This window comes from Crocodylus siamensis, chromosome 2 (assembly GCF_052110815.1).
Source record: "Crocodylus siamensis isolate JL-2025a chromosome 2, ASM5211081v1, whole genome shotgun sequence".
Taxonomy (NCBI): Eukaryota; Metazoa; Chordata; order Crocodylia; family Crocodylidae; genus Crocodylus; species Crocodylus siamensis.
The window spans coordinates 154,164,859-154,192,446 of record NC_143396.1 but is presented as its reverse complement, the minus strand read 5'-3'; the positions used below and the strand labels follow the sequence as shown (position 1 = coordinate 154,192,446).

Sequence of the window (27,588 nt, the reverse complement as noted above, 5' to 3'; positions counted from 1 at the left end):
GCTTTCTTCATAGTTTGTTTATCCCAGACATCTAATCGTTTTTGCCACATTTCACTGGATTCTTTCTAATTTGTGCATATCTTTCTTGAAGTGAGGGGCCCAAGAGCAGACAGCCTGTAGGACTCCAGGAGCCTCACTAGTGTGGACTAGAGTATGAGGGTGTAGGTTGTAGCCGTGTTGGTCTAAGGACATAGGTGGACAATGTTCTTTGGGTGAATCTGATATCTTTTATTAGACCAACTTAAATAGTTGGAAAACAATTATTAAGCAAGCTTTCGGGTTCAAAAACCCTTTGTCAGGCTAAGGAAGTTTCAGCATTTGGTGTGTGCTCTTCCTGGATGCAATGAAAAGTAAACAAGCCAGAGGCTGGGCTGGTGTGCATACAAGACAGGTAGTCAGTGAAAATGTAGATGGAGGAGACAATGGGTGAGAGATAGGCGGGGGGGGGGAGGGGAGAGAGAAAGGGGATGAAGGCAGGTTATAATGTGTCATAAATCCAATGTCTTTATTTAGTCCATGACTTTTAGTATCCAGGAGGTTGATGAAATGGAGTTCATAGGCTCGTCTCTGACAAGTGTTTTGTAAGTTTCCTTTGAGGATCAGGACTAAGAGATTGGAGAGAGAGTGGTTTTCTTGTGAGAAATGTGCCCCCACAGGTAATTGGGTATTCCTGTCTTTGATAGATTTCTGGTGTGCGTTCATTCTGGTGTGCAGTTGTTGTTTGGTCTCTCTTATGTATTTTCCAGGGCATTTGGTGCACTGGATGAGATATATTATATTTCTGGAGGTGCAGCTGTAAGATCCAGGAATGCTGATGGCTCTGTTGTGGGGTGTAGTAATTGTGGGGGTGGTGGAGATGCATTGGCAGGTTTTGCATTTCTTGTCATGGCATGGTCTGGATCCATTTGGTGTGGTCTGGGTCTGAGGAAGTTTGCTTCTGGTGATGAGAATAGAGTATGAGAATCATTTCCCATGATTTGCAAGAGATGCTCATATTGCAAGTAAGGCCTTTTTTTGCAACAAGGGCATACTGTTGGCTAATATTCAGCTTCTGGTCAACTGTGATCCCCCAAGGTCTTTTTTATCAGTACTGCAGCCTAGTCAGTCATTTCCTGGTCTATATTTGTTCATACAGTTATTCTGTTTTAAGCACAAGACTTGGCACTTGTACATATTAAATGTCCTTTGATTAATTTTTGGACCTTTACACCGGTTTACTAAATCCATCCTGCATCTTAATTCTAGCAACCCAGAGTCTCTGCAACTGTACCCAGTTGATGTGTTCTGAAAATTTGGTAAGTCTGCATTCAGTCCCATTCTCCAAATCATTAAGGAAGACAGTAAAAAATAACAAACCCAGGACAGACCCTGCTGGGGAATGCCACTAGATACCTCTTCCCAAGGAGATATTGAGCCAATTGATGACTTCTCATTGAGCATGGTGATCCAATCAATTTTCTATCTACCGGGAAAATACTCCAACCCATAGCAGTGACCAGGGGCTGCTTACGCAGTCAGGGTTCTCCCCTCTGTCTGTACTGGCCGAGCTCCTCCTCCCTTGGCTGCCAGAGGGGAACTGCCCTCCTGGCCTCATGCCTGGGCTTATATGGGCCAGGCCCTGCCCCTTCCTGTCAGCTGGCTCTCCAGCGGTTGTCCTGGCAACCAGCACCTGTGACTCTGGCTGCCCTGGTAACTGGCAGCTGGGCCTCCCCCTTCTTGCCACTAGGGGTCTCTCCCGAGCTGTTTCTGCTCTCACCTGAGTGCTCTGTGACAGTTTCCCTGAGGGGTCAGGCCAACGCTCAGGATCTCAATATTGCACTGTTAGAAAGGAGGGTGTGGTGTACAACTGCACATGCACACATAAAAATCAATTAAGTACATACTCACTAGGTGCATACACCCCTATTAGGTATACACACTGACACTACCAGCTCAGGCACATATGCTACACACCCCAAAAGTTAGACACAGACCACTAATTCATATATCATGCACACAATGCCATATACACACAGACATACACACGCACACAATGGCAGCAGGGGTTAGAGAGGCTTGGTGCAGGGGCAAAGTCCACTGAAGTCCAGGAGGAGAGAGAGACAGAGTGAGAGTCCAAATTGTAGGAGGAGGTATGCAGGTAATATCTACCTATCCAGGCTGGAAAGGGATTGTTGTTCAGTAGGTGTTGTCCAGAGGGGCGTCCCTGGCCGGGCCTCTGGGTGGATAGGTGGTGTGGCATGGTGTTGGTCCAGATGGAGAGGGTGTCCCACTGGGTCTGTCTTCACTGCCCCTTTTTATAGGTGCAGACCTTGTGTGACCCTAGTGACAGGAGGCATGCCCAGGCAAGGGTCAGCCCCTGGCATACTGAGCATGTGTGCTCCATGCAGGGATACACAGTTTTGGGTGTCTGTAATGGTGAGAGTTGCTGGTTCTGCAGGGTCTTTTGTCTTTCAAATGCTGGTCTTGTCTCCGTTCCTGGGTGAGGTCTGTATTTCCTGGATGAATCAATGCAAGGTGATGGCCCAGTCGTTACATGCCATTCAGTAGAAGCCTGCTACCATTGTATTTCAATCATTTCCAATCACACTCATTCATCTGGGAACCAGTTTACATGAGAGGGATACGAGACTCATACAGTTGCAACACACAGGGGATGGCCGGGCAGAGGACACAAGATGGAGACTTGACATATAAAATGGAAACTTGACATGACTTTGGTTCACTTGAAAACACAGGCCTAAACCATACAATAGCCATATGAAACAATAAAAATCAATACAAAAATGATAATAATACAATATACAACAGTGGATACAAAACCAAAAACTTGCTACCAAAATAAAAATGTTTAAAGCTTATCCTACATCTTAGCTTACTTATACTTATAATAGTGAATAGAGAGGGAGAAAAAAAGTCAGGAAGGGGAGCAAATGCGATAATAAAAAAAAAGAAAAAGAAAAACTGGGGGTTTTGCTACATGTGGATCTGCCAAATACCCCCATAGAGCTGCTAGCACTCCCAATCCTGGTAATGCAGCTTACTTACATTGTGGCCCTGGGGAATGTGTACACAAGCAGGAACTCAATCTGCGTTATCATAAAACACGTAGTTTTGGACAGGATGTAGATTCTGGGAGATCAAGTCGGAGGTGTGGCATTTGTTCCACACAGAAAGAAAGAGAACTCTTTTTTCTTTTAAAAAGGTAAATTTCTATAATTGAGGTAAATGCTGTTTTAGCTGATTTCAACAGCAGGAAGTCAAAATAGCTGTGCCCTCTTTAATGGTGTCACCACAGTCAAGAGGTTTTCAGGAATATGGGATAATTTGATCAATGAAAAGGGCAAAGAAGAGGTGAGGGGGGGAGGGGAAAAACCTTTAGGGTTTTTTTTTTAATTTCACTTGAACTGAAATTAATACATAATGTTATAGATTGACGTGGAGTGGTATGAAGTTAAATATGCTGTAATTGCTTTTTACTGATGCCATTTTGATTTATTATGCCCATTAAAGACGCTGTCCTGTTCTTTTTCCATAGTTTTATACAATAGGTATTGAAAATAGAGGTGTGGATAGCTCAGAGTTTGACTGAAAGCAATATTGGCAAACAGCCCATTTCTTGAGCATCAGTATGAAGCCATAAATCATACCCTTTGACAATGAAACCATGTTTCTTAAAGTCATCCTTAACCTACAATACCTACTGAGCAACAGAGATGGCTGCCTTTTGCTACACTTAATCTGTAATTTCAGATAGAATTGATCATCAAATTGCTAATTCAGCAAGAGCAGACTATAATAATAATAATAATAATAATAAATCTATTAAAAGTTAAATGTTTAAAGTGTGGAGGCCAGATGAAAAGGGAAAGAGGGTTTATTGCCCTGTGTCCCTATAAACAAGTTAACATGATTATGTTTATGGATACAAACAGAAAGAGAAAATAAGGTTAAATATATAAACAAACACAATGGGTATGTCTACACAAGATGTTTAATGAGGAGTGGACTAATTAGCTGTACAGTAAACATCCTACCATCTACACCTTCAGGACTGGAATAAACTAATAAAAACCATAGCAGGGTAGCACTTGTAAATACAAGTGCTATCCTGCTGCAGAGTTTTTTACTCCACAGCAGTGCATATATAGACACTGGCCCAGCTGGCTAGGGCACGAGTGTGCTTCAGTGTGGGGGCTCTCTGCTAGCTAGCACCACCACGGAGCACCCTCATGCCCCAGCCAGCCCTGCTGCAGCATGGGTCAGAGCAGCTGAGCTGGGTCAGAGCAGCTCTGTGGCTGGCAGGCTGACCTCCCAGGACTCTTTCCAGCCAGGGCTCAACATGCTACAGTCATGGGTGCTCATTCAAATGCAGTGCGATAAGTGTTGGAGTTTATTACATTGCAATAATATACATGTTTAGACACACCCAGTGAGTACAATTGGCAAGACTGTTTTGTAAGATAGATTACTACCATATTTACTCAAATATAATATAGACTTGAATATAAGACAACCTTCCAATAATTAGATTTTATAAGTTTGTTATAATTTTCATGTATAGAATATAATTATTAGAGTTTTGCCTTGAATTTGACCCTTCCCACAGCTACAGCATGGAAAATAAATTTGATGGGATCAGGTAGTCCCCTTCCTCTTGTTACATGTCACACTATGATCTACTCAAATGTTGATCAGTATTAGTGCTATCCTGAGTTTGGAGCATTCAAACATTTAGGTCAGCAGGAGCTGGAGGACTGAAAGGTATGAATGCACCCCACTCCCATTCTGGGCTTCCTCCTACCCCTTGAAGTTCCAGGGTATCTCCCCCCAGAGCTCCTCCCCTATCAGTCCCCCATCCCCTGTTTGTAATGTCTGTCTTAGTGGAATAGGCAGGGAAGGGTTAATTTACCTACCCACCTACCTGTCTCCCCCTCTTCTGCTGGGATGCTATTCTTCTTCAGGCTGAGTCCAGCCCAGAGAACAACAGTGGGGGTGGCTGGGCAGGAAATTCAACCCTTCATTCCCTGCTCCTTCCAGGACAGAATTGGGCTGAATCTCCACAGAACCAAATCAGGGACCAAAGCTTTCCACAGGCCTACTGGTTAGTGTCAGTCCTGAAATTAGACTACGGTATTTCTTTCTTTCTAGTGCTGTGCTTAATCCACACCTCTTTCAGATGCTTATTCATTGAGTAATAATGGAATCATCCATAATCTTATTTTGTTCTGACATAAATTAACAACAACGTTTTCATAGTTAAAAAGAAGGTCTTAAAAATAACCTGGTAGTAACTTTAAAAATAATATAAAAGTCCATTAAAATGTTAGGATAAAGTACATCAGAATGAAGCTTCGTCATTATAATTATCATGTTTCTAAGGAAAGGATGAATGCATTGTATAAAACAAATTGGCATGGGAAATACTGTAATATCAGATCTCATCTAAGTGCAGAATTCACCAATTCCCTTCTAGGCTTGAACAAATATTACATGAGTGAGGGCTCTTGTAAAATGTTGTGTTTTGAAATAGATTTCATTAAGGGTTTCTAGTGATAATTTATTTCCCCTTTTATGCCTAAGTCTCTCTCGTACTAATAATGGATAGCTTATTTGCATATAAATAGATTTCAGTATTTGCTGAAGCAGAGACCTAATATGTTTCTCTTTTTTTTTTATGGACATTGTTAAATAAGAGAGGATATTGCAGTGATCAGCAGTCATGAATTGTAATATTTTTCTTGGTCAAATCTTCTTTTGAATGCATCAGTTGTCTTTGTCATTTTTATGAATACTTCAAAGGGTTTAGATACCAGTTAAAATAGCAAACACGAAAACATTTTTTTCAAATTTCTGAAAGGATATTTTTAAATGATTGTCAAAAATTCTTAATGTAAGAATTAACTATTGAAAATGTTGACAAAATATGACCTTCTGGGTATATTTTCTTACTTAGGGTGATTTTTATATTTTTGATCTTGTGGTATGTTAGGTTTTGTACAATGCAAAGATAGTCTCAAATATATTAAATACATCTTTCATTTTTAGGCCTGTATATCACATATGGTGATAGGTGTAAGTCCTTTTCCTTTATGTTAGAAATATACATTTGAATGAAGGTCTTTTATGGTCATTTTGGTGTAATGCATGAAGCATCAAATAAGACATTTTAAAATTTTAAAACCAGAGCATATTCCAGAAAAAATATGCCATTTTAAAAGCAGGAGTGATCCTGTTTTTAATGTAACAACAAGATTATTAAAATGAAAAACATTATGAATAATAAGAATGTACTTAAAATATTATTCTTAATATATAAAACCTGATATGAACTGAACTGTTGTTGTATTGTTCTGAGAAAGATACAGGGAAGAAAATATCAATATCTGATGAAGTAAGCTCAGGCTTATGAAAGCTTCTGCACCTGTGATTTAGTTGATCTATTAAGTGCATCTCTACCCTGTCTTCTGGAAGAAAAAAATCGTATAATATATTTATTAGCAGTCTGATGTTTGTGCAAGTAAACTTTCATATACATACACTAGCAGAAAACCCACTACGCATACGGTAGTATCTATTGCCTCAATTGTATAGAAGTAATAAGTACTGTAGGGTGTCATTTTATACATATGAGCTTTTCTTACCAGCAGAGGTCACTCAGAGTAAAGTGAATGATTGCCTTAGCTTTTAAGGAAGATATTAAACTTCATTGTGCTACTGAAGCCACACTGAAATTCATGTATTGTTTCAGACTTCCTTCTTATTTGAGATCTATATTGCTGGATGTGTGCAGTGGCAGCAAAACGTTAAAATATATACAGAATATGAAACTTCATAGTTGCTTCATGTCACGAGTTAGCCAAATATATATTTATCATTTTAAGCATCCACTAGATTTAGTTTTCTTAATCTAATATAGAATAGTGGAAGTATCAGTGCCCAAAATACACTTCACAGCAGCCCTCTCAGGGGTTGCTTGGATTCATGGGGAAAATTTTACAAAGTTGCATCCTGATCATCAGTTGTTAATCATGTGAACAGCTCAGTATAACTTAATACTTGCTTGGAATTCAGAACATTAAGGTGCTCTTCTTATGTAACTGGTACCATCTTACTCAACAGATGTGTTCTTAGTGTACAGTTAGTTATTTTTGTCATTGAAGTTGGGAGGTTTTGTTTCAGCCAGGTATGATTCCTATTAGCAGCACAGATGAAAAGAGCTAATGGGCAAGAAGCTGGACTTAATTCCTGTAGTATTTGAATATGGTGAGTTTATAGATGTATAACTGACATAAAATTTGACCTGCAAAATCTTTATGCATAAAGTGGTGATGCATAAATAGGAAGGAACTGACTATAGGGTGAGTTTGTAGGTGACCATTTAGCTTTTGGTAAACAGACCATTTTAATGCAGAAATAAATGAGAGAGACAATAAATATAGAACTCAATGTCATATTTAGTGTCTCTTTTCCAAATAGAACTGTACTTTTAAGACAACAGCAAAGAACAAAATATGAAAGTAAAAGCAGAGTTTGTATTCCTTTGCTCTTGTGTACCACTAGATGTCCATATTTAATAAGGTTCTTATTTGTATTTATCAAGAACTGCATGGAAAAAAATATATAATTTTTAATATGCCCACAAATCAAGTCTAACTGGAGAATCAAGACCTTTTATCTTTGAAAAGTATATGAAGGATATTGTGATGTAAGGATTTTATCAGCATAGGTTTAATGTAGCAACATCTGATAAATGAGTTGTAGGTCATCTAAGGAGAGTGCTAGTAAAGTCTTTCTACCATGTATACATCGTGCATTCCATAGATGCCATGTACGTTACAGAAAAATAATGTTGGAAATATTTTTTATAGTTTTAGTATAGGTTGCTGGTGTTTTTTTGTTTGGCTTGTAAAGCCAGATACCTAAAGGTGCAATAGGACTTTGGATACATGCAGGAATATAACAAAAAAATAGAACAAATCTAACAGCTGTACTGCACACATGTAGTTGATGATTTTCTGTGGTTTACACTTTTATCAAGCCTGAACTAATTTTTATGGTCACAGCAAAACAGACTTCTCTAACCCCTTGCCTAGTTTCAAACTCTTGTTATAAACAATGTACATTCTACAGCAGTTTGAAAAGGAAGCTGTTCAAAAAACTTATAAATTTAGCAAAACTATCTGTTTTCCATCCCCTTTGTCCTGAAAGAATGTCAGTCACATTGTGCTTGAAGTTTGACAACTAATGAGACTAAAAGTTATAAGCATTTGAGACCAGTGAGTAAAATGGGAAGCATTAGCCAGCCTTAACATAGGTGTCACTACTGCTCTACCTATTATGCCCAGGTCTGAATGAATGTCAAAGGTACTGAGTATGCACAGTCTTCAGTTTAGCTCAGTCCCTTTTGAAGATCAAACCAATATAAATATATGTATTCATTTAGAATCAATAGTTGTCTAGGCACTCTGGCAAAAGTTAAAAAGGAAGAGATCTTGGCCTGAAGAGCTTACAGTCTATGTCTCTGTATTTATGTATGCAGTTTTGTGGTGTCTATTAAACTTGTATCCTTTTGTCTTTGAATGTTACTATAGTACATCACCTAGGGACTATCTGGTGAATGGTGCAATAACATTCACCACTTCCAAAGGCAACTGTAAAGATTAAAATGGTGACTGTGTGTTTGTTGTTTGCCAAACTGTAACAAGGTACCTTTTTTGGCTGAGTTCTAAACATTAGAAAAAAGGCTCCTGTTATGGAAATGTTAACTCTACAGTAACTGCAGTGGTCCAATATACTTTTTCAATTGTAGAGAATTGAGAGAGCTTTCTAATGAGAGACGAGCTGCATTGTAAATATTTCACTGCTGTAAAATCAGTCTTTAAGGACATGCCATTTTCATAATACTGTTGTTGTCTATATAGAATGTCTCCCAGCTTTTTATGGGTTTAGATGTACAGTGACTTAGAAGCAAACGTGATGACAGAGCAAGTAACAGGAAAAAATGCTTTAAGTTGAAAACTCAGCAGGTTAGATCTTACCTTCCCATTACAAATTGTCCTGTATATTCCCGCAGAGTCCTATTAACCTAAATGTTTTACTTATCCAGCATTTATAGAGTACTGTACGGGAATCCAAGCTCTTAACTTTTCTTTGTTGTTGTTTTTACTTGCTAAATTAATGACAACATAGATTTACAAACAGCCTTTATCCTTTGGGAAAGATGTGCTTAATTACCTTTCTGCACACTTTCAGAGTATATTAAAAAGGCTACTATTTAGCACCAAAGGGTAAATGATTCATGTTAACAAATAATTGAATTATTCTTATATCTTAATATTATGTCTTTATTATCTAAAGCAGAGAGCCATCTGCTTTCTCAAATGCATTTGCTGTTGGTATACCAGGAATATTTCAATTTAGAAAGCTTAAACTAATTTATATTAACATTAACCGAACCAGAGTCTTAGGTTGGATGATGGTACCTCATGAAGTGAGGAATAACAATATTTTTCTATCATCTTTAAATGCTTTCTATTTATCTTCCATATCTGACTGAAATACTTAGATTTTGAATTTCATGGTACGAGAGAACTATTAGTGCACACTTAGTTTACATTTGAAAAAGCCAAAGGGGAAAATTAAATAGAGGTAAGTGATTTATTTTCACTGTGAATATCTTCCATCATAGTCCATGGGTGTGTTGCTTTACTGCTTAGCACAGATTCATAGATTGTAAGGCTGGAAGGGACCTTGGAAGATCATGTGGTCCAGCCCCCTGCACTAGGCAGAAAAAACAGTTGGGGTCAGATGACTTCAGCAAAGGGGTTCCAGTCCAGTCTCCTCTTGAAGATTTCCAGGGTAGGTGATTGCACCACCTATGGAAGGAGCCTATTCCACAGTCTGGACACTCTGGCTGTGAAGAAGTTTTTCCTGATGTTGAACCTGAAATGTTCTTCCAGGAGTTTATGGCCACTACTTCTGGTTTTCCCCAATGGTGCCTTGGTCAACAGTTGTTCACTGAGCCCTTGATGTACACCCCTGATGTAGCAGTAAGCTGCTAGCAAGTCCCCTCTCAGCATTCTTTATTTCAGGCTGAAGAGTCCCAGGTCTCTCACCCTTTCCTTGTATGGCTTGCCATGCAAGTCTCTGATCATACGGGTGGCCCTTCTCTGGACTTTCTTGAGCTTTACCATGTCCTTGCTGAAGTGCGGTGCCACATACTGGATGCAGTACTCCAGCTGCGGTCTCACCAATGCTGAGTAGAGTGGAAGAATCACTTCCCTAGTTTTGCTGGAGATGCATTGATCGATGCATAACAGGGTATTATTTGCCCTGTTGGCTACAGTGTTGCACGGCTGGCTCATATTCATACTGTGGTCTGTTATTACCCCCAGGTCCCTTTCATTTGTGGTTCTGGTCAGCTTGGTATTGCCAAGCCTGTAGGTGTGTAAGGGTTCTTTTGTCCCCAAGCACTTTACACTCCTCAATGTTGAATTTCATTCGATTCTGATCCACCCAACTTGCCAGCCTGTCTTGGTCTGCCTGTATCTGCAATCAAGTGTGATCACGCTTTCCCATAACTTGGTGTCATCCATAAACTTGGCCAGTGACCTCTTCATCCCTACATGCAAATCATTGATAAATATGTTGAAAAGCACTGGACCAAGTTCTTACCCCGGAGGGATGCCACTGGCCACTTCTCACCAAGACAACATGGTTCCATTCATTAGAACTCTCTGGGTTCTAACCTGGCATTTTGGGTCATCTTTTTTGCCTCAACACTGTGGGTACAAAATGTTACTATAACAGTTTAGTCCCACCCTGCATAGTTGCAAAAAGACATATCCAAGAAGTAGGGGAGTAGCATATCAAATATACCATGTTCTTTCTGAGTTCATGCTCATGGATCCACCTCAGCTTCAGATTCCCCTTCTCCTTTCCTCTGTTTGTATCTTACTTCCAATCCATAATTACCATGGCCAAGTAGTAATGTTTCACTGGTTTGAACAACTTTAAATGGCCTTACAAGCACTCATGGTGCTCTGGCGTGGTGCCAGATGACTGGAAAAGGGTCAGTGTAGTTCCCATTTTCAAAAAAGGGAGGAAGGAGGACGTAGGAAACTATAGGCCAATCAATCTTACCTTGGTCCTGGGTAGGCTTTTTGAGAGAGTTATTCTGGCGCATGTCTGTGAGGGGCCAGCAGGGGAGATTATGCTTAGGGGCAACCAACATAGGTTCATTAGAGGCAGGTCCTGTCAGACCAATCTGGTGGCCTTCTATGACGAGGTCACCAAATCAATAGATGCAGGTGTAGCAGTGGACGTAGTCTTGCTGGGCTTTAGGAAGGCCTTCGACACTGTCTCTCACCCCATTCTCATTAAAAAACTAGGGGACTGTGGCATCAACACCTACACAGTCAAATGGGTCACTAGTTGGCAGGAGGGATGCACCAAGAGAGTGGTGGTGGATGGGTCATTTTCGACCTGGAGGGATGTGGGCAGTGGGGTCCCCCAAGGCCCGGTTCTCGGGCCCGCACTGTTCAACATCTTCATCAGAGACTTAGAAAAGAATGTAAAAAGCACCCTGTTCAAATTCACAGGTGATACTAAGATGTGGGGGGAAGTGGGCACGCCAGAAGGGAGGAATACACTGCAATCGGACCTAGACAGGTTACAGGGGTGGGCGGATGAGAACAGGATGGGTTTCAACACTGACAAGTGCAAGGTGATGCACCTGGGGAGGAAGAACCGGCACCATACCTACAGGCTGGGGAACTCCCTTCTCGTCAGTGCAGAGGCAGAAAAGGATCTTGGAGTCAAACATGGGCCGGCAGTGTGGGGATGCAGTCAGGAAGGCCAACCACACCTTGTCATGCATTCACAGATGCATCTCGAGCAGGTCCAAGGAGGTGATCCTCCCCCTCTATCCGGCACTGGTCAGGCCGCAGCTGGAGTACTGCATCCAGTTCTGGGCGCCGCACTTCAAGAGGGATGTGGACAACATGGACAGGGTCTAGAGGAAGCCACTTGCATGATCGGGGGCAGCAGGGCAGGCCCTACAAGGAGGGCCTGAACCTGTTCAGCCTCCACAAAAGAAGACTGAGGGGGGATCTAGTGGCCTGTTACAAACTAGTCAGAGGGGACCAGCAGGCATTGGGGGAGTCCCTGTTCCCCCGAGCACTACCAAGAGTGAGAAGAAATAACTGTCACAAGCTGGCAGAGGGTAGATTTAGGCTAGATATCAGGAAGCGCTACTTCACTGTCAGGGTGGCTAGGATCTAGAATCAACTTCCAAAAGAAGTGGTGCTGGCTCCTACCCTGGGGGTCTTTAAGAGGATGCTGAATAAACACCTCACCGGGGTCGTTTGACCCCAGTACCCTTTCCTGCCATGGCAGGGGGTTGGACTTGATGATCTGCTCAGGTCCCTTCTGACTCTACCAGGTATTAAACTGAAACTTATTGGCACGTTACTTAGAAAAAGTTGTAGCAAGATGTAGTGGGGGGGGGCTGTCCTTTGTTCTGGATTCTTTCAGCGTTGCAGAATTATACAATACAGAGAAATCAACACACTGTCTTAGGATGTATTGCTCCTTTGTTGGTCATTTTGAAGCATCGCCCCTCACCTGTATGAAATGAAACACCAAACAAGAATTTAAAAGCCACTGTTGGAGAACCAGGTCTCTCAAATGCCTAGTATTTGTATTTCAATTAGCACTGGATGTAAGTACAGCTAGAATGTGATATATACCTTTTCCACTCCTTGGTTAAAGGAAGATTTTAAGTGAAGACCATATCTTCAGAGTGCCATTGCTGTACATTCTTCATTACATGATACTACTTATCCTCCACCTCCAATGTAATTAATCAGTTGTAGCTGAGCCTGCTTGGGCTCAAACCTTGAAAGGCCAGGAGATTCCTATTTAGCTCCTAGATTAAGAAGCTTTTCAGGATATGAGTTCTGGTCTTGTTTAGAATATATTCTTTGTATATTGCCTACATACATGTAGGCCATCAGTTGAAGGAAGGGAATGTGTCTAGAGTTTGCTCTTTTTAATTTTGATTCTACCAGAAAAATGAAATTGTCCAGAGCATGCATTTGCTACTTAACTGGGGAGTCCTAACAGAAGTTCCTTTTCAGCTGCAGACTCAGACCCATTTAAGACATGGAGAGGAATTATAGCATTAAATATGCCTTTGTAGCACTACAAAAAGGGAATGTGCAGCCATTCAAGCTGTTGGGGGTATTACAAAGATGCTGAGAGTGCTACAAAAAAGTAGAATTTTCAAAGAGCAAGTTTGCACCAGTGCTTTGCTGTGTGTAACACCTCTACAGTTACATAGCAGGAGAGCAGTCTTTAGGATTCCCAGTATCTCATAGTCCTCTGCTTTCTCTCTCACCTCCAAGGGGGAAAGAAAGGGGCTGGCTCTTTAATAGCCCATTCAACAATGAGTTGTCAGGGAGCCCTGCTGGGACCCTGATGCCACCAGAGCTCCTGAACCAGCAGAGCTAGACCTCTGTTCACTGTGCAACTGCTCCCCGGTCTGGTTCTGCCAGTCAGCTGATTGGTAAGACTGAGCACAGGGTGGCTCTGTCACAGTTGGATGCCACCAGAGCTCCTGAACCAGCAGAGCTAGACCTCTGTTCACTGTGCAACTGCTCCCCGGTCTGGTTCTGCCAGTCAGCTGATTGGTAAGACTGAGCACAGGGTGGCTCTGTCACAGTTGTGGATGCAACCTGCTCGGTGTGCTGGCTATGGGGATAGGGCTCCCATGCAATGCCACCATGACTTCCAAAGAATGGGCAAGAGTCCATGCTCTGGCAGCAGGATGAGAAGCCCTGCATAAAGTGCTCCTGCTGCATTCATGTCAGCAAGAGCTGGGGTTCTGGTCACTGGGGCTGGGGGAATGGGGCATGAAGCACAGGCTCAGGCGGCTATAATAGAATTGTTGTTGGGGGAGGATCCGGCATGCAGGCCCATCAGTTGCCATCCAGTTACAGTAACTGATAGGAGTGCCAGTGTGACTAACTACTGATCAGGGATGTATTTGGTAGCTGTGTTGGTCTGAAACAAAAAGAAATGCAAAACTCTAGGACTCTTGGCTCAGAGATGATACCTTTTATTAGACCAACTAAGAAATCACACACAAAAAAATCTTTTTCTGCAAGATTTCAGGCACACATGCCTTTCCTCAGGCTCAGAAAATTATTGATGGTCCCCATAGGTAGAAAATAAACTTCATTTTTGCACAGAGGAAGCTGAAGGTGGAAGTCTGTTCCTCTAGATCCATGAGAGTCTCTTTGTGAGTTGCTCTTTGATGTGCAGATAAGGCAGGATTCCTTCCCTGGTGGCGTCAGATGGCAGGAAGGTGTAGAAATCTTTCTTGGTGTTAAATCTTTCTTGTTGTTCAGCAATGATGTTGAAATCCAAAATTAGCTACAATTCAGCATCTTCCATGTTTCAGGGATGATTTCGGTAGCCTTGTTGGTCTGAGAAAAAATGAAAATTTATTTTCTATCTATGGGGCCTTTTACCATCTATAATTTTCCCTGAGCGTGAGGAAAGTGTGTGCCTGAAACTTTGTCTAATGAAAGGTATCACCTCTGAACCAAGAATTCTAGAGTTTTGCATTTCTAATTACTGATCAGGCAGAGGTGACTTCCTGATCAGCTGTTGCCACCATAGGAGCTGATGCCAGCTGGAGGCAGCCAAAGAAGAGAGGCAGCTTTCTGTGTGAGGTGTGGGGAAGAAAGGGGGATCCCCCTAATGCATCCTGGCTGGAAAACTTGCCTTGCTTGTTCAGCTGGGGAACTTGATCACCTATACACCCCCACTATACTACATTTTGTAGTGCTGCAGAATGCTCAGATACTTTGTATGCCTCTCCATAAGTAAAAGAGCAAATGTATACAAGTGAATGCCTCTTGAGGCAGAACAGTCTAACGACATGAAGTCTGATGGCTTTTAATATTCCATTTTAATGATGGGAATCCTAACTATTTTTTAACACAGTTGCTTACATAGTAGCAGAGTTTCCTAGTTGTGACAAACCCAATGGAAGGCTTTATATTTAAATATATATATTTTAAGCTTTTCAGAAAAATGCAGTATATTTGTATTTTTTTGTGAAATATTGAAACCATTTTTATCAAATACTGAAGTCTCTTTTTACTTGCATTTTATGAATAACTGATACATATTGAACTGATAAGTATCAGCTAGGATCTTGACTGCAGAGGGCTCTGAAATAATTCTGAGGTCCTTTACTTATTAGATACAATATTTCTTCAGGTTACAAAGGTCTAGTAAAGTCCTGCTGGACATAGCTTTACTTTTGTTTTCAGCCCCTGTGTGTTATAGCTCCTTGTTTCACATTTTAACAAAATACAGGACTATTTTGGTAAGTTTTATGGATTTTACTATCCATATGTTTACATGCATATTGTTTACCAAACTGGCAGATTGAATGGTCTGTGCATTTATTTAGCTATAACCTTAAGTATCATTTAAAACAAAATGAGTTTTAGTAGCCTCAGAAGAATATTATGTCTGATATTTCTTGGACAGTGGTGGTAATAATATTTCTCAATGTTCTGATTTGTCTCTTTACTGCTATTTGATTTGAGGAAAAAAATGAAAACCACAGTTTACACATCATGAACATAACCTCTCAAAGCAAGCTTTTCCACTTTCATTGCACATTGTCCAGCATATCATTTCACTGCTCAGATTTCAGATCCTTATTAGTAGATTTCTTTTCTAAGTCAATATAAGCTACTGTAGGAGCAGCTACCAGTAATGTTGAGAAGTAAGTGAGCAGAGTATGAGTCATAAGTTCTCTACTCATAAGAAAGAAAAATTCACGCTTCTGATCTAGGTTTGGATTTTAAAACTCTTATTTTCAAAAGCAGTCATTTTCAGTCCTTTCCTAATATAGTGGAATACTCAGAGTGAGGGGCAACAGCACAGATTTTCATTTTAAATTACCCATTGCACCTGTTCACTGCTATTTTTGCCCTGTAGCATTGCTTGACATTTCATAGAGAATGAGCCAGCACAGGGCTGGAAAATATATAATTATAAGAATCACCTGCTCTTGATTTTCCCATTACATACCAATCATGATACAGGCAGACTTTTCATAGATGTTTGATTTGTAATGAGAAGTTTTATTCTGTGTTGACCTGTGATTAAAATGTGGCATTTTGGGAAATAAATAGAAGATAGCTTCTGTGTATTTCAGCTCTGAACTGGGGCTAAGAGAGGTAATGCATGCCTTTGACCTGTATCCCATATGTAGCGGCATATGCAATGGGACATATATTCTATGATAAAAATTGTATAGTACAGTAAACCTTTTTAATGTTAGATGTCTCAAAGCAGTCAAAATGCAGGAAGCGAAAAAGATGAGTGATATCAGGCAGTGTGGTAAGTGAAGCCTACACCCTGTGAAGGACTTAAGAATATAACAGTAAGGTTAGAGCCACAAAGTTATTAATTGCAACAGTTCAAATAGCTGTAGCCATATATGTAGATACATTAGTAATTGCTGTAACAAATGGCAGGACCAGAAACCCTATTTCTTAATTAAAAATATACATAATTATTATGGTAACAGACTCAAGACAACTTTTTCCAAAAGCAGTATTATTGTGACTCAGCATGTTTCATGTTTTAGTAACCTGAGTTAGACCTTTGTAGCTGAACAGTGCATATTCATGTTCCAGTAGAGCTTAGCCATAGACTAGCCAGAGTTTCAGAATGCGATCTGAGCCCAATCCTGTTTCCATTGATTTTACTGTTGTTAAGATAGAGCCCTATGTGAGTGCATTGTCTGTTTATTGAATGGAGAAGACGCTCATTATGTATTATTTGTGTTGCACTAAAGCTTTGTAAACTTAGTCAAGGTACTAGGCATTTATACCTGTGCTCTGGGAGTGGGGTGGGGATGGGGGTCACTTTAATTAAAATGGCTCCAAAAGCTGCTCTAATTAAAGCACCCAGAGCATCACATGTATCATCATTCTTGCACTGAAAAATGGTGGTGGGGGCACTTTAACTAAAACGTGTTCAACAAGCTTTAGTTAAAGCACCTCTGCCACCATTTTTCAGTGCAGGAATGCTGATCCATGTGATGCTGGAGTCTGCTGGAGCATGGTAATTACCATGATCCAGCAAATTTGATTAATTGAGTCGGCTGTGATGTGCTGTAATTACAGCATGTCGGAGCAGCAAAGCTGCATGTGTATAAGTGTCCTGGGTGTGTTACAAACACGGAACAAAAAGAGACCTTACATTCTAAATGTAAGACAAGAAACAACAGAAGGTGACGGGAATTATCCGGTTTTCCTTTCAACTTTCCACTGACCATATTTCTTCAGGGCAGTCTCCTAAAATCCACTGGTACTGGGAAACTTACATTTTTGTATACTGATTTTTTGCAAGTAATACCGGTCCACCAATATTACTTAATTAACTTCTCACATTGAGAAGGAAGCACAAATGTTGGGTGATTAGGAAATCAAGAAGCAATTTAGTAATTCCTGAGGTCATTTACCGTATTTCCGCGCATATAGCATGTACCCATGTATATAACCCGCAGAAAACTGTGTTTTCATAAAATACTCTATGTATTCCCCTCACCCATGTTTTCCCCACACCCCGAGACATGGCCACAAGGACAGGCTCTGCTGGGCTTGTGGGCTCTGCAGGGGAGGGGAAGGATGAGGTGCTGCAAGCTGTGAGCCCCACTCCCCACCACTGCTGCCAGCTGCACTCTGCTAGGCACAGCCGCTGGAGCTGGAGCTGGAGCCCGCAGCTTCTCATCCCTCCCCTCCCCTGCAGAGCCCTATACATCCTTTGTCAAGTTATCTGTATATCAAGTGTATTGTATAAACATTTTTAAGGGATGAATTCATTTATTGTGATCCGTATGTAACATTACTTTGAAGTTTAATGTTAAAGTCAGCGTAAAACTCTTCATTACCTAATCTATTAATATAAAGCAGGTTGCACATACTGGATTAAATAAAACTGAAGTCAGTTGAAAGTAAAGCAAGTAATATTGGGAATTTTAATTTGTGTTTGGCAGAATATACTACTGGAATCAAGAAACTATGGCTGCGTGTGCATGTTCAAATGAACTGGGAGAATTCTCTCAGGTTTGTTTTCTTGGTAGAAAAACTTAGCTGTAGATGTCTGAATGGACCGCTGAGCCCTTGAAGAGCACAGAGTTTGGAAAGCTGATTGTGTAGCCAGAGAATCCCTATACACATACCTCAGCATGCTCTACAGGCACTCTTAGGCCATGTGTAGACAAAATGAGGGGCATGAGTGCACGACACTTTAAAGTGGGCTAAATGCTTTTGCAATGCTTTAATGGTGTCAGTGTTTGCATGCCTTGACAGCATATTGCGCATTAATTCCAGCTGCTGTAGGAAATTCAGTGGCGTAATGCACCTTAAATGACTTGGGAGTCAAGGGGTTTTAGTTTGCTGCCCCTACAGCTGAGGAACAAAGCACCAGGCTCCGTGCAGTTCAGGGGCTCTTCAGGAAGCCCTGCAGGCAGCCTGGCAGCAGCCCAGGAAAGTGGGCTCTGCCCAAGAAAAGTGACAAGCCTGGTCTTTTTTTTTTCCTGCCCCCTGGAGCCTGCCTGCCTGAGCTGTATGGAGGCCCAGTGGTTTGCTCCATGGCTGCTATGCCCTCTGAGACCGCCTGTGGGTGGGTGCTGTTGGGGGGGGCACCACTGCTGCAGAGGGAAGCACCAGTTCCACACTGACACACACAACCCAGGGACTGCTCAACCCGCCGGCAGCTCAGTATCCCGTCCCAACTGGAGAGGCAGGTAAGTCAGCAGGGTGCATGCATGACACGTGGTTTTAATCAGCCCTAAATTAAAGTAATGTTTTTTAAAACCCACCACTTCAGTTTAGGGGCCCTGTGTCATCTACACACACCCTTAGTCTGTCTAGAGTTAGATGGCAGCAGGGCACAGGGCAGCCCTTATTGACTGACCCAAACTGCTCAGAGTTGTTCTGTGTCTCCCTGCAGCACAATGTTAGGCTAGTTTAGTGATTCTCAGAGGGATTTTCAAAGGGTGTGCAAGGGCATACCTGTGTGCCATCAGTGATGGAAGTATGCCGCCCAAAATAATATTTTTCTTTTTTTTGTTTAAACTGGGAGTCACAGCATGTCTGCAGAGTGAGGTGCAGCCATGTCCCTGGGGTGGGGGCAGGGCACATCACTAGGAATTTCCAGATGTCTCATCCTAGCACAGCTTCTTGGCAGCTGGAAGTTGCATGTGCACTGCAGTTATGGAGTGGGGCGCTGGGAGAAGCAGTGACAGAATTGAGACCAGACATTGGCAAACTGTGTGTGTGTTGCTGCTGCCATTTTTCCTTGCTTCCCTTTTCAGGTGTAAAAATGTGCCACCAATTTTAATTCAGAAAAAGTGTGCCCTGGCTATCAGAAATTCAGGAAATGCTGGGCTAGTGTTTCAGAGAATGAGAGGTCACTTATTTTTCTTTATACAGTTGGCCAAATTCTGCTCTAAGCGAGGCTGATGCACATTCCAAGCAAGTCAAAGTTCACTGGCTTTTTGCAGGATTTACACTGATGTAACCAAGAATTGAATTTGGTGTTTGAAAAAGTAAAGATTTTATTTAAAAAGCAAGTTATCCACATTATCCTTAGCTAAATATAGAAGCACTATGAAAACTACAGAATATGAAGAAACTGGGAAAGTAAATTCATGGACGCTATAATAAGAACATAAGAACTGCCATTTACTGGGTCCTACCATAGGTCCAGCTTGCGTAGTATCGATATCCTTTGTCACAGTGGCAAAATGGGTGCTGTAAGGGAGAGTAAACAGGGTATGACCAGGGTTTTTTCCAACTTCTCACTTGCAGCTACTGATGCACCTTTCCTCCAATGATTTGTCCAATCACCTTCTGAATCTGGCTAAACTAATGATTCTTCCCACACCCATCATAGGCACAAACAGTGAACAAAATATCATGTACACTTAGCATTCATGTTATACAACCATTCTGACCTACACCAAGGCCATCTATACAGAATTCTAAGATGCTTAGAAATCACTTTTTAAAATAATACTCTATTTTTTCCATTTTTAGGGCCTGGGACATACAACCCTGTTGTGAAATCAGCTTCCAGCATTTCCCTATTTGCTTCCAGAGAGGAACGTTTTAAAGAACCAAAAGAGATTACTCCTGGCCCTGGAGATTATGAGGTTTGTTGATCTGGCATTTATGAGTCACATATTGGGGCTGATTTTTATTCTGGCCATTACTAGATTTTTTTTTTTTGTGCCTGTGATTTTCTGTTTGGTCTGGGGTAACATTGTAAGTTGGAACACTTTGTAGAATTGGTTCTGAGTTACAGCTGGAAGCTGCACTTCTGTCTGCACCCCTAGGTATCTAGTTATTTAAGTATCTAGTGACAACTTCCACATTGCCATAATAAGAATAGAGATGAAGTTTCAGAATTGTGGCCTATTGTGAGCAGGTTAATTGATAATTTGGGAACAGCCAAATTATGTCTATAGGCAATCATCAGACTTATGATGCAATTGGTTCCTGAAAACTGTGTTTTAAGTCAAAACATCGTAAGTTGGAATCAGTTTTCCCATAGGAACAATGTTATAAATGGGGAATTGGTTCCTTTACCACATTCGACACAGCTGCCTCCAGCTGGTAAGTCTGTTGTGATGGGAGGACAACGCCCATGCAGCAAGGGAGGGTTTGGGGCTGGGGCTAGGACAGGAGCTGGGGCAAGGACTGGCCAGTTGGTGTGGGGGATGCAGCAGTGAGGTGGGAAGCACTTGTTGCTGTGGGATGCCAGTCTGGGAGCTGCTCATCTGGTGGCTCATCTGGTGGCCCTCACCACTGCTCCTACCACCAGCCCAAGAAGACATGGGGGGGCATGTGCCCTCAGATCTGTGAGGGGTGGGCAGGGCCAGGGCTGGGAGTGAAGGCTATGCCATCCTGCCACTCGCCAAGCCAGGGCGGGGCAGAGCCACTGTGTTGCCTATGGACAAGCGGTGTGCAGCAGCCAGAGCTGCCCTGGCCTCCCTGCACCTCCTAGATGAGCTGCAGCTTCTCCCTGCCCCACCCCGACTGGGCGAGTGGTGGCAGCGGCAGGTCATAGGGGGTGTCCCCCAGATCTGTGTGGGGTGGGTGGCGGAGTGGGGGCTGTGGGGGGGCTGCAGCCACCCTAAAATTGCCCATAGCCCCTGCTACCTGCCCAGAGTGCAGCTTGGTACAGCCCTGGCCCTGCCCACCCTGCGCAGATCTGGGGGCACATGCCCCCCAGTGCCCTGCTGCTGCACACCTAGCCTGGGCAGGGCAGGGCCAGGAGGTGCAGGAGGCCAGACCACCTTGTCCAGAGGCAATGCAGTGGCTCTACCTTGCCCCAGCTTGGTGAGCAGCAGGAGGCTATAGCCCCTGCTCCCAGCACCTTCCACCATCCACCCAGAGCGCAGCCTGGCACAGCCCCAGCCCCACCCACGCCATGCAGATCTGGGGGCAGATGCCCCTCCATCCCATCCTGGACCAGCGGCACGCAGCAGTGGGAGCTGCCTCACACCTTCCCCATGCCCCCTGCCAGCCACTGGGCAGCCCGTATCCCTGCCCCACCCTCAATCCCTCCCTTGCCATGGGGATGTTGATCTGCCCTTCCATTACCTACCACAACAGACTTACCAAAAAGAAGCAGCTGTGCCCAGGATCGTAAAGTCGAAACCCCATCAGAACCTCGAAACAGTGTTATAATATACAAAGGTTGTAAGTGCCATTTGTCAGAACTTGAATAGTCATAAGTTGAGGACTGCCTGTAGTGTAAATTAATAAAATGGAATAAAATGTCACTTCATGTCTCTTGCTCCCTTTGGAGTCAGATGAGAGTAAATCAGTGTTCCTTCTTTCCCACTTCCCCCCGTTGAGTCTGAAGTGGTGAGTTCCAATTTTAGTGCCTGGATCCTTCCATTGCAGTGTGCCTTATATATATTCTGATATGGCTTAGACAAGGACAAATTAATTTTGAATTTCTGCCCCAGCTGTGTGGATCTGAAAGCTCCCTGAAAGAACAGATGAATGGCAACCTTAGTGCAGATAGTTAACTATTACTTGAGAGGAAGTCATACAAGCTGACCTTTTCAGGCAGTAGAGAGAGAAAGACTGAAGGGAAGATCATGGAGTAAGAAGGGGAAGGTGAGAAGACTCTACTAAGTCCTTGTTGATCTCCTGATGGCAGTGGGTATAAAAATCTCATCTCTCTTCCGTTGCCCTGTCCCCTTCAGTTCTGCTTCACGTATGAACGTATTGCCTTTTTTTCTAAGTCCAGGGGGCTGAAGGAGAATTTCTGTTTCCCTCTCTATTTTCCTTCTTATATGGGAAAAGGAACTGACTATTCTTTTCCTTGGTGTGGGATGAGGGGAAAGATGGATACCTTTGAAGTTAGGACAATGGATTGTGGGAATTAGGTGTTTTGAATTTATTTTCCAGCTGTGCTACAGACTTCCTGTATTTATTTGGGCAAGCCAATGGATCTCCCTGTGTCTCAACCATAAAATGGGGATAATATTTTCCTAACTCATAGTGGTGGTGTGGAATGCATTTGCAAGTGACTATGAGGTGCCTAATGCTGCCCTGTGACTAATATATATTCTCAAATAATTAGAGGTAGAATCTTGGAAGAGAGCAGTAAAGGGAGTGGAGTAATGGAGACAAATAATAGGGCAGTAAGAAACAAAAGAGTTGAAAGTATTGTCTACAGAAGGGAGATAAACCAGAGAGTGATTTCAAAGAATAAAGTGGAAAAACTGAGGACAAAGAAGGTAGTTGGGTGGGGGGCAGAGACAGAAGGTGGGGGGGAGAGAGAGAGAGAGAGTGCACAAGCAAGTAAGTGAACAGGAAAACCAAGAGGAGTGAAAAGAAAAGTGAATGTTCTGACAAGAAGAGAAAAATTGAGGAAATTTATAAATAACAAAAATAAATCATTGAAAGGGGCAAGACAGAGTTAGGGAAATGAAATATACGTGCAATAAATATGTCAGCAATTGTATCTGTTAAGAGAAACTGGTAAGGCATCTGTACTGGGGAATTAATGCTTGGAAAACCAAGCTTGCCTTGAGTAGGATGTTAATATAGGAGTCAATTATTTAAAAATATAGATTGATTGGAACTGGAACTATATTTACTATATAGTGTTGTAATGGTGGTGCTGAATTTCTGAATGATTTTCCTGTACTAGCTAATGGAAAGAAAGAATGTGTTTGGTGTTACCTCTGTTTATGGTTGATTTTATGCTCTGTTCAATCCTAATTTGAGTATGGGGCATTGGGTAAGTCATCTGTCTGAGAATTAAACATTCTCTGAAAAGGATCTAACTGCCCAGTTAGGTGCCCTCAATTTTGGTATAGCTGAACCATGATTAAGCTTAAACTTGTCTGTGGCTTAGTTTTTGCATGATTTATGAGGGACTATTTAAAATCATTCAAAAAATGAATTCATTCATAGTAGAAAAGCATACTGCTAGAATTCTTCTATGCTTTAAGAGTTTTCCTAATAAATTTAGCAAGTTTTAACTTTTCATATTTAAACTCTCTTTAGTCTCCTTTTTTAATGTCAGTTTCGCCAGTATATGTTGCAACTAAATTCGAACAGTAAAAGTTGTATTGTTGATTTACATAGATCTATCTCCATCTCCATGTTGTTTTTCATCGCCTTCTCCATGTCTCCATCTCTTTATCAAATGTATGTATTGTTATTCTATATAGTGTTCATTTATATCTATACACGTATAATTTATAAATATATATATAATATTTACACCATATACACCAAGTCAACCCTGAATTTAAGATGATACCCCAATAATTCAGTTTAATAGAAGCACAATGTATAAATATGTATAAATTTGTTATAATTTTCCATGTTGAAGGGTCATCTTAAATTTGTTCCCTGTCCCCTGCACTGCTGCCATGGAGAAAGCAGTAGCAGGGGGGCAGGTGATAAGGGAGAAAGTGGAGATGCAGATTGTGAAGAGGCAGTAGAGGAGCAAGTAGTATGGGAGGCAGTGGGAGGGCAGGGGGAGTCAAGCAGCTTGACCCCTCCCTCTTGCCCGCTGCCACCTGTCCCCCTCACCCCTTCTCTCCTGTGCCTGCTCTTCCACCACCTCTGGCCTCCAGCACAGCCTAGCAGCTTCAGTCTGCACTTCAGGTCAGTGCCAGAGCCAGAGCAGCTGCCTGCTCCACCACTGTGTCAGCTGGAGGCAGCTGTCTGTTGGGGGTTGTGGGAGGGAGGAGGGAAGGAACATGGGGGAGGAAGGGATTGGGGCTGGAGCTGGGGCTGGAAGCAGCAGCCCAGCTGGAGTGGGGTGCATGTTACTCAGGGAGGGGGGCAAGGGATGCAGGCACAGCAGCGCTGGGTGTGGGGGCTCTGCCCTGCTGCCACTTGCCCAGCTGGGGCAAGGGGAGGGGGGTGGGATGCAGGCATGGCTTGCTCCAGGTGGAAGGGGCTAAGCAGCAGCAGAGCATAGCCCCTGCTCCCAGTGCTGCCTCACCCGTATCCTGGGCCCCCCACACTGGCTGGCAAATGGCGGCAGGGCAGAGCCCCCATTTCCAGTGCTGATGCGGGCACAAAAGCGATGGGAGCAAGGGCTATGTCCTGCTTCCGCCCAGAGTAAGCCATGCCTTTATCGCGCCCTCCCACCCTTGCACCGGCTGGGCAGGTGACAGCAGGGCAGAGCCTCCACTGGTCCCCCCACAGGGGCATAGGCAGGCACAGCTAGGGGAGCTGTGGAAGAAGCCCCCATGGCTGCCTATCCCCCACCCAGCTGAGCCTCCTAGCACTTTAAAAAAAGAAAAAAAACCCCTCATACTCACCAGCTGTCACCCAGAACCCAGCACCGCTCAGCCCCAGCTCCCATACAGTGCGTGGTACCCTGCTGAGCTGCACTGCACCCGTGCCATTGGGCAGCTGCTGTGCAGGTGCCAGGTGGTGGGTCGTGATCCATGAGCACCTAGAGGCCCCAATTGCTGCTTCTGTAGCTTGTACGTGCAGGGCTTTTTCTTTTTTTTTTTTTTTTTTAAGTGCCAGGACTAGGATGCGGCTGGGCAGGGCAGCCATGGGCTCCCACAGCATCCCCACCTGAGGAGAGGCAGACCCAGCTGGAGGAGTCACAGGAGAATCTGCAGCTGCTCAGCTGTGCCTGCCTCTCCCCGGCCAATCTGAATCACCAAATCTCTTCAAATCAGGACTGAATCAATTCAGGACAGTGATCCAAATCTCCGAATTGAATCACTGTTCTCCAAATCAACCAAATCCAAATCCAAATTGAATACTTCCTTATTTGCACAGGCCTAGTATGCATATATACATGCATACATATATCCACATATATCAACAACATAACTTCTATCTTTCTTATTTAATGTTATATATGTTACTAGTGCATCTGGACAGGTATTCAGTAACAGCTTTGCTGCAGACAAGTTTAGCATTTGGAATGCTGGGGCTGTAGAATGACAGCAGAGTAGATATGCACCTTGATAAACTAACGCAATAAGACATGTATAGAGCACAAGCTTTGTGAACCCAAGTTTGCCTCATCAGTTGCTGTGAAAAGATAGCATAAAACAGAGTATAAAGTGGGGTGAGGGACTATAAGAATAACATATTATGAACAGAGCCCTGGCACAAGTGGACCAAAAGCAGGAGCAGTGCATACTTATTTTAATCCCATTTAATTATTTCCCCCCATTCATGGCACCCCTTACAAAAAAGCCTTGGTTCATTGTTGAAAATATTCTTGACTTAAAACTCATGTGTGCTTGTTTTGGAGAGCAGTTAATTTAAGGATTTTTTTTTTGGTGCCTTCCTGTGGCCAGATCCATTCCTGGATTTGATCACCTGATTCAGAATTTCCTTCTATTTGTATTTTGTGAGGGAGAGTGGGACTTGAATGGCTCAGCTTTACAGTTTCTCTGGGCATAGTGCTTTCAGGCTGTGTAGAAAAGTGCAGAGAGAAGGCAGTATAAACTGAACAAGAATTCTTTGTAAAGAGATGTGGAGAGCAAGAGCTAGTTGCAGTTAGGCTCTTTGTGGGCAGAAAGAGGGGGGAAAAAAGGTCTGGCTGCAGAAGAATTGTGAATTCTTCAGCAGAAATGCTGAATACTGAGATTTTGAAAAAAACATTTTTCATGGCTGAAGCATTATGAAGTTCACTGAGCCCTGACAGACAAAAAAATGGGTCAGTTCACACCTTCGGGTTCTATTATTTCAAGCTTTCTGCAGGCTAAAAGTGTTGATGCAATTCTTAGGTTATCTCAGGAACTCCAAAGGCTAGAAATATATTCAGGTACAAATGGAAGCAGGTGTACTTGGGCACAGTTTTGTCCAAGGGTATGAATTTTGCTTTAAATTCTATAGCTGTGAAATCATAGTACACTTGGGATTCTGTCCTGATGAGCACAAAGATTATGTTGAAGTAGCATTTAAATTTGTCCAAAATGTTTATCTAATTTATTATGTATTAGATACCTCAGCTACATTGCTTTATTTGCTACAAGATTTTCCCCCCATATTTACATATAATAAAATCCACAAATAACTGTGAACATGATGCTTTTACTGCATGACTCATAAGACATCCCTCCAGATACAGTAACATAGGTGCTTATTTATTTTCATAAGCTATGCTCCCTTAATTGAGAATCCTAATGAGCAAAAGCTTCTTGTACCAGTGAGTTTAGTGTTATTTTGGAAGGAGACTAAAGTGTGCCAGTAGGAAAGGAGAGAGAATACATAAACATTCTTATCATTTTCCTTCTTCATATTATGACAGTATACTCACTAGGGCTCCATTCTGCAGCCCTTGCCCTGATGAATATGGTCTGCAGCAACAGGTGCATATTGAAACAACTGTTTATATAGAAAATTGTTTCTGTATGCATATAGAAACAATTTCAAGAAATGTAAAGGGGAATGAAGGCCCTTCTTCATTTGAATATATACAAACATCTCTTTCTGAATCCTAGAGTAGATTCTTTTCCCCAAATATACTCAGAGGGTGAGGTCCTGTCTGCTATGGCTCTCAGAGGTACTACACATAATTTGTATTTTAAGCCACCTTTGTGCCCCCTTTCCTGGGCTACTCCATGATCTCTAGTGTAATATAGATAGCCTTAGAGGCTTGTCACCAGTTACAGCAGCCTCCCTGGTCTTCTCTGTATGTGTGGCACTGCACCCCACAACACTTCATGCCATTGCTTTTCCCTCCTACATTACTTATTCCAAGGACTTGTCAGGGGACCCTTGAAAGGAAGACCCATTGCTGTCATTAATATCTGCACTGTCAGAGCCTTCTCCCAGCCAGATACAGGTGTTTTACAACATATTACATCACTCCAACCAGTTTTACATGTCTTAAAATGGTAGGAGTTCATGATAAAGATCTTGTGCAAAATCTTCTGTGCAGCTTTTTAAAATGACATTGAATCATATAATGACATTGCTTATTAAAATAAATCCTTTTTGATTTCACTAAGTTCTGCTTGAAAACTTA

The 27,588-nt window shown here is 42.4% G+C and overlaps 1 protein-coding gene across 1 annotated transcript in view; it reads left to right on the top strand.

The window, feature by feature from the left end:
* STPG2 (sperm tail PG-rich repeat containing 2) overlaps positions 1 to 27,588 on the top strand; it is a 556,360-nt gene that overhangs the window by 350,463 nt on the left and 178,309 nt on the right. The window contains exon 12 of the mRNA XM_090034782.1: positions 20,139 to 20,254. Within this exon, the coding sequence (XP_089890908.1) occupies positions 20,139 to 20,254 (116 nt within the window). The remainder of the gene's footprint in view (positions 1 to 20,138; positions 20,255 to 27,588) is intronic.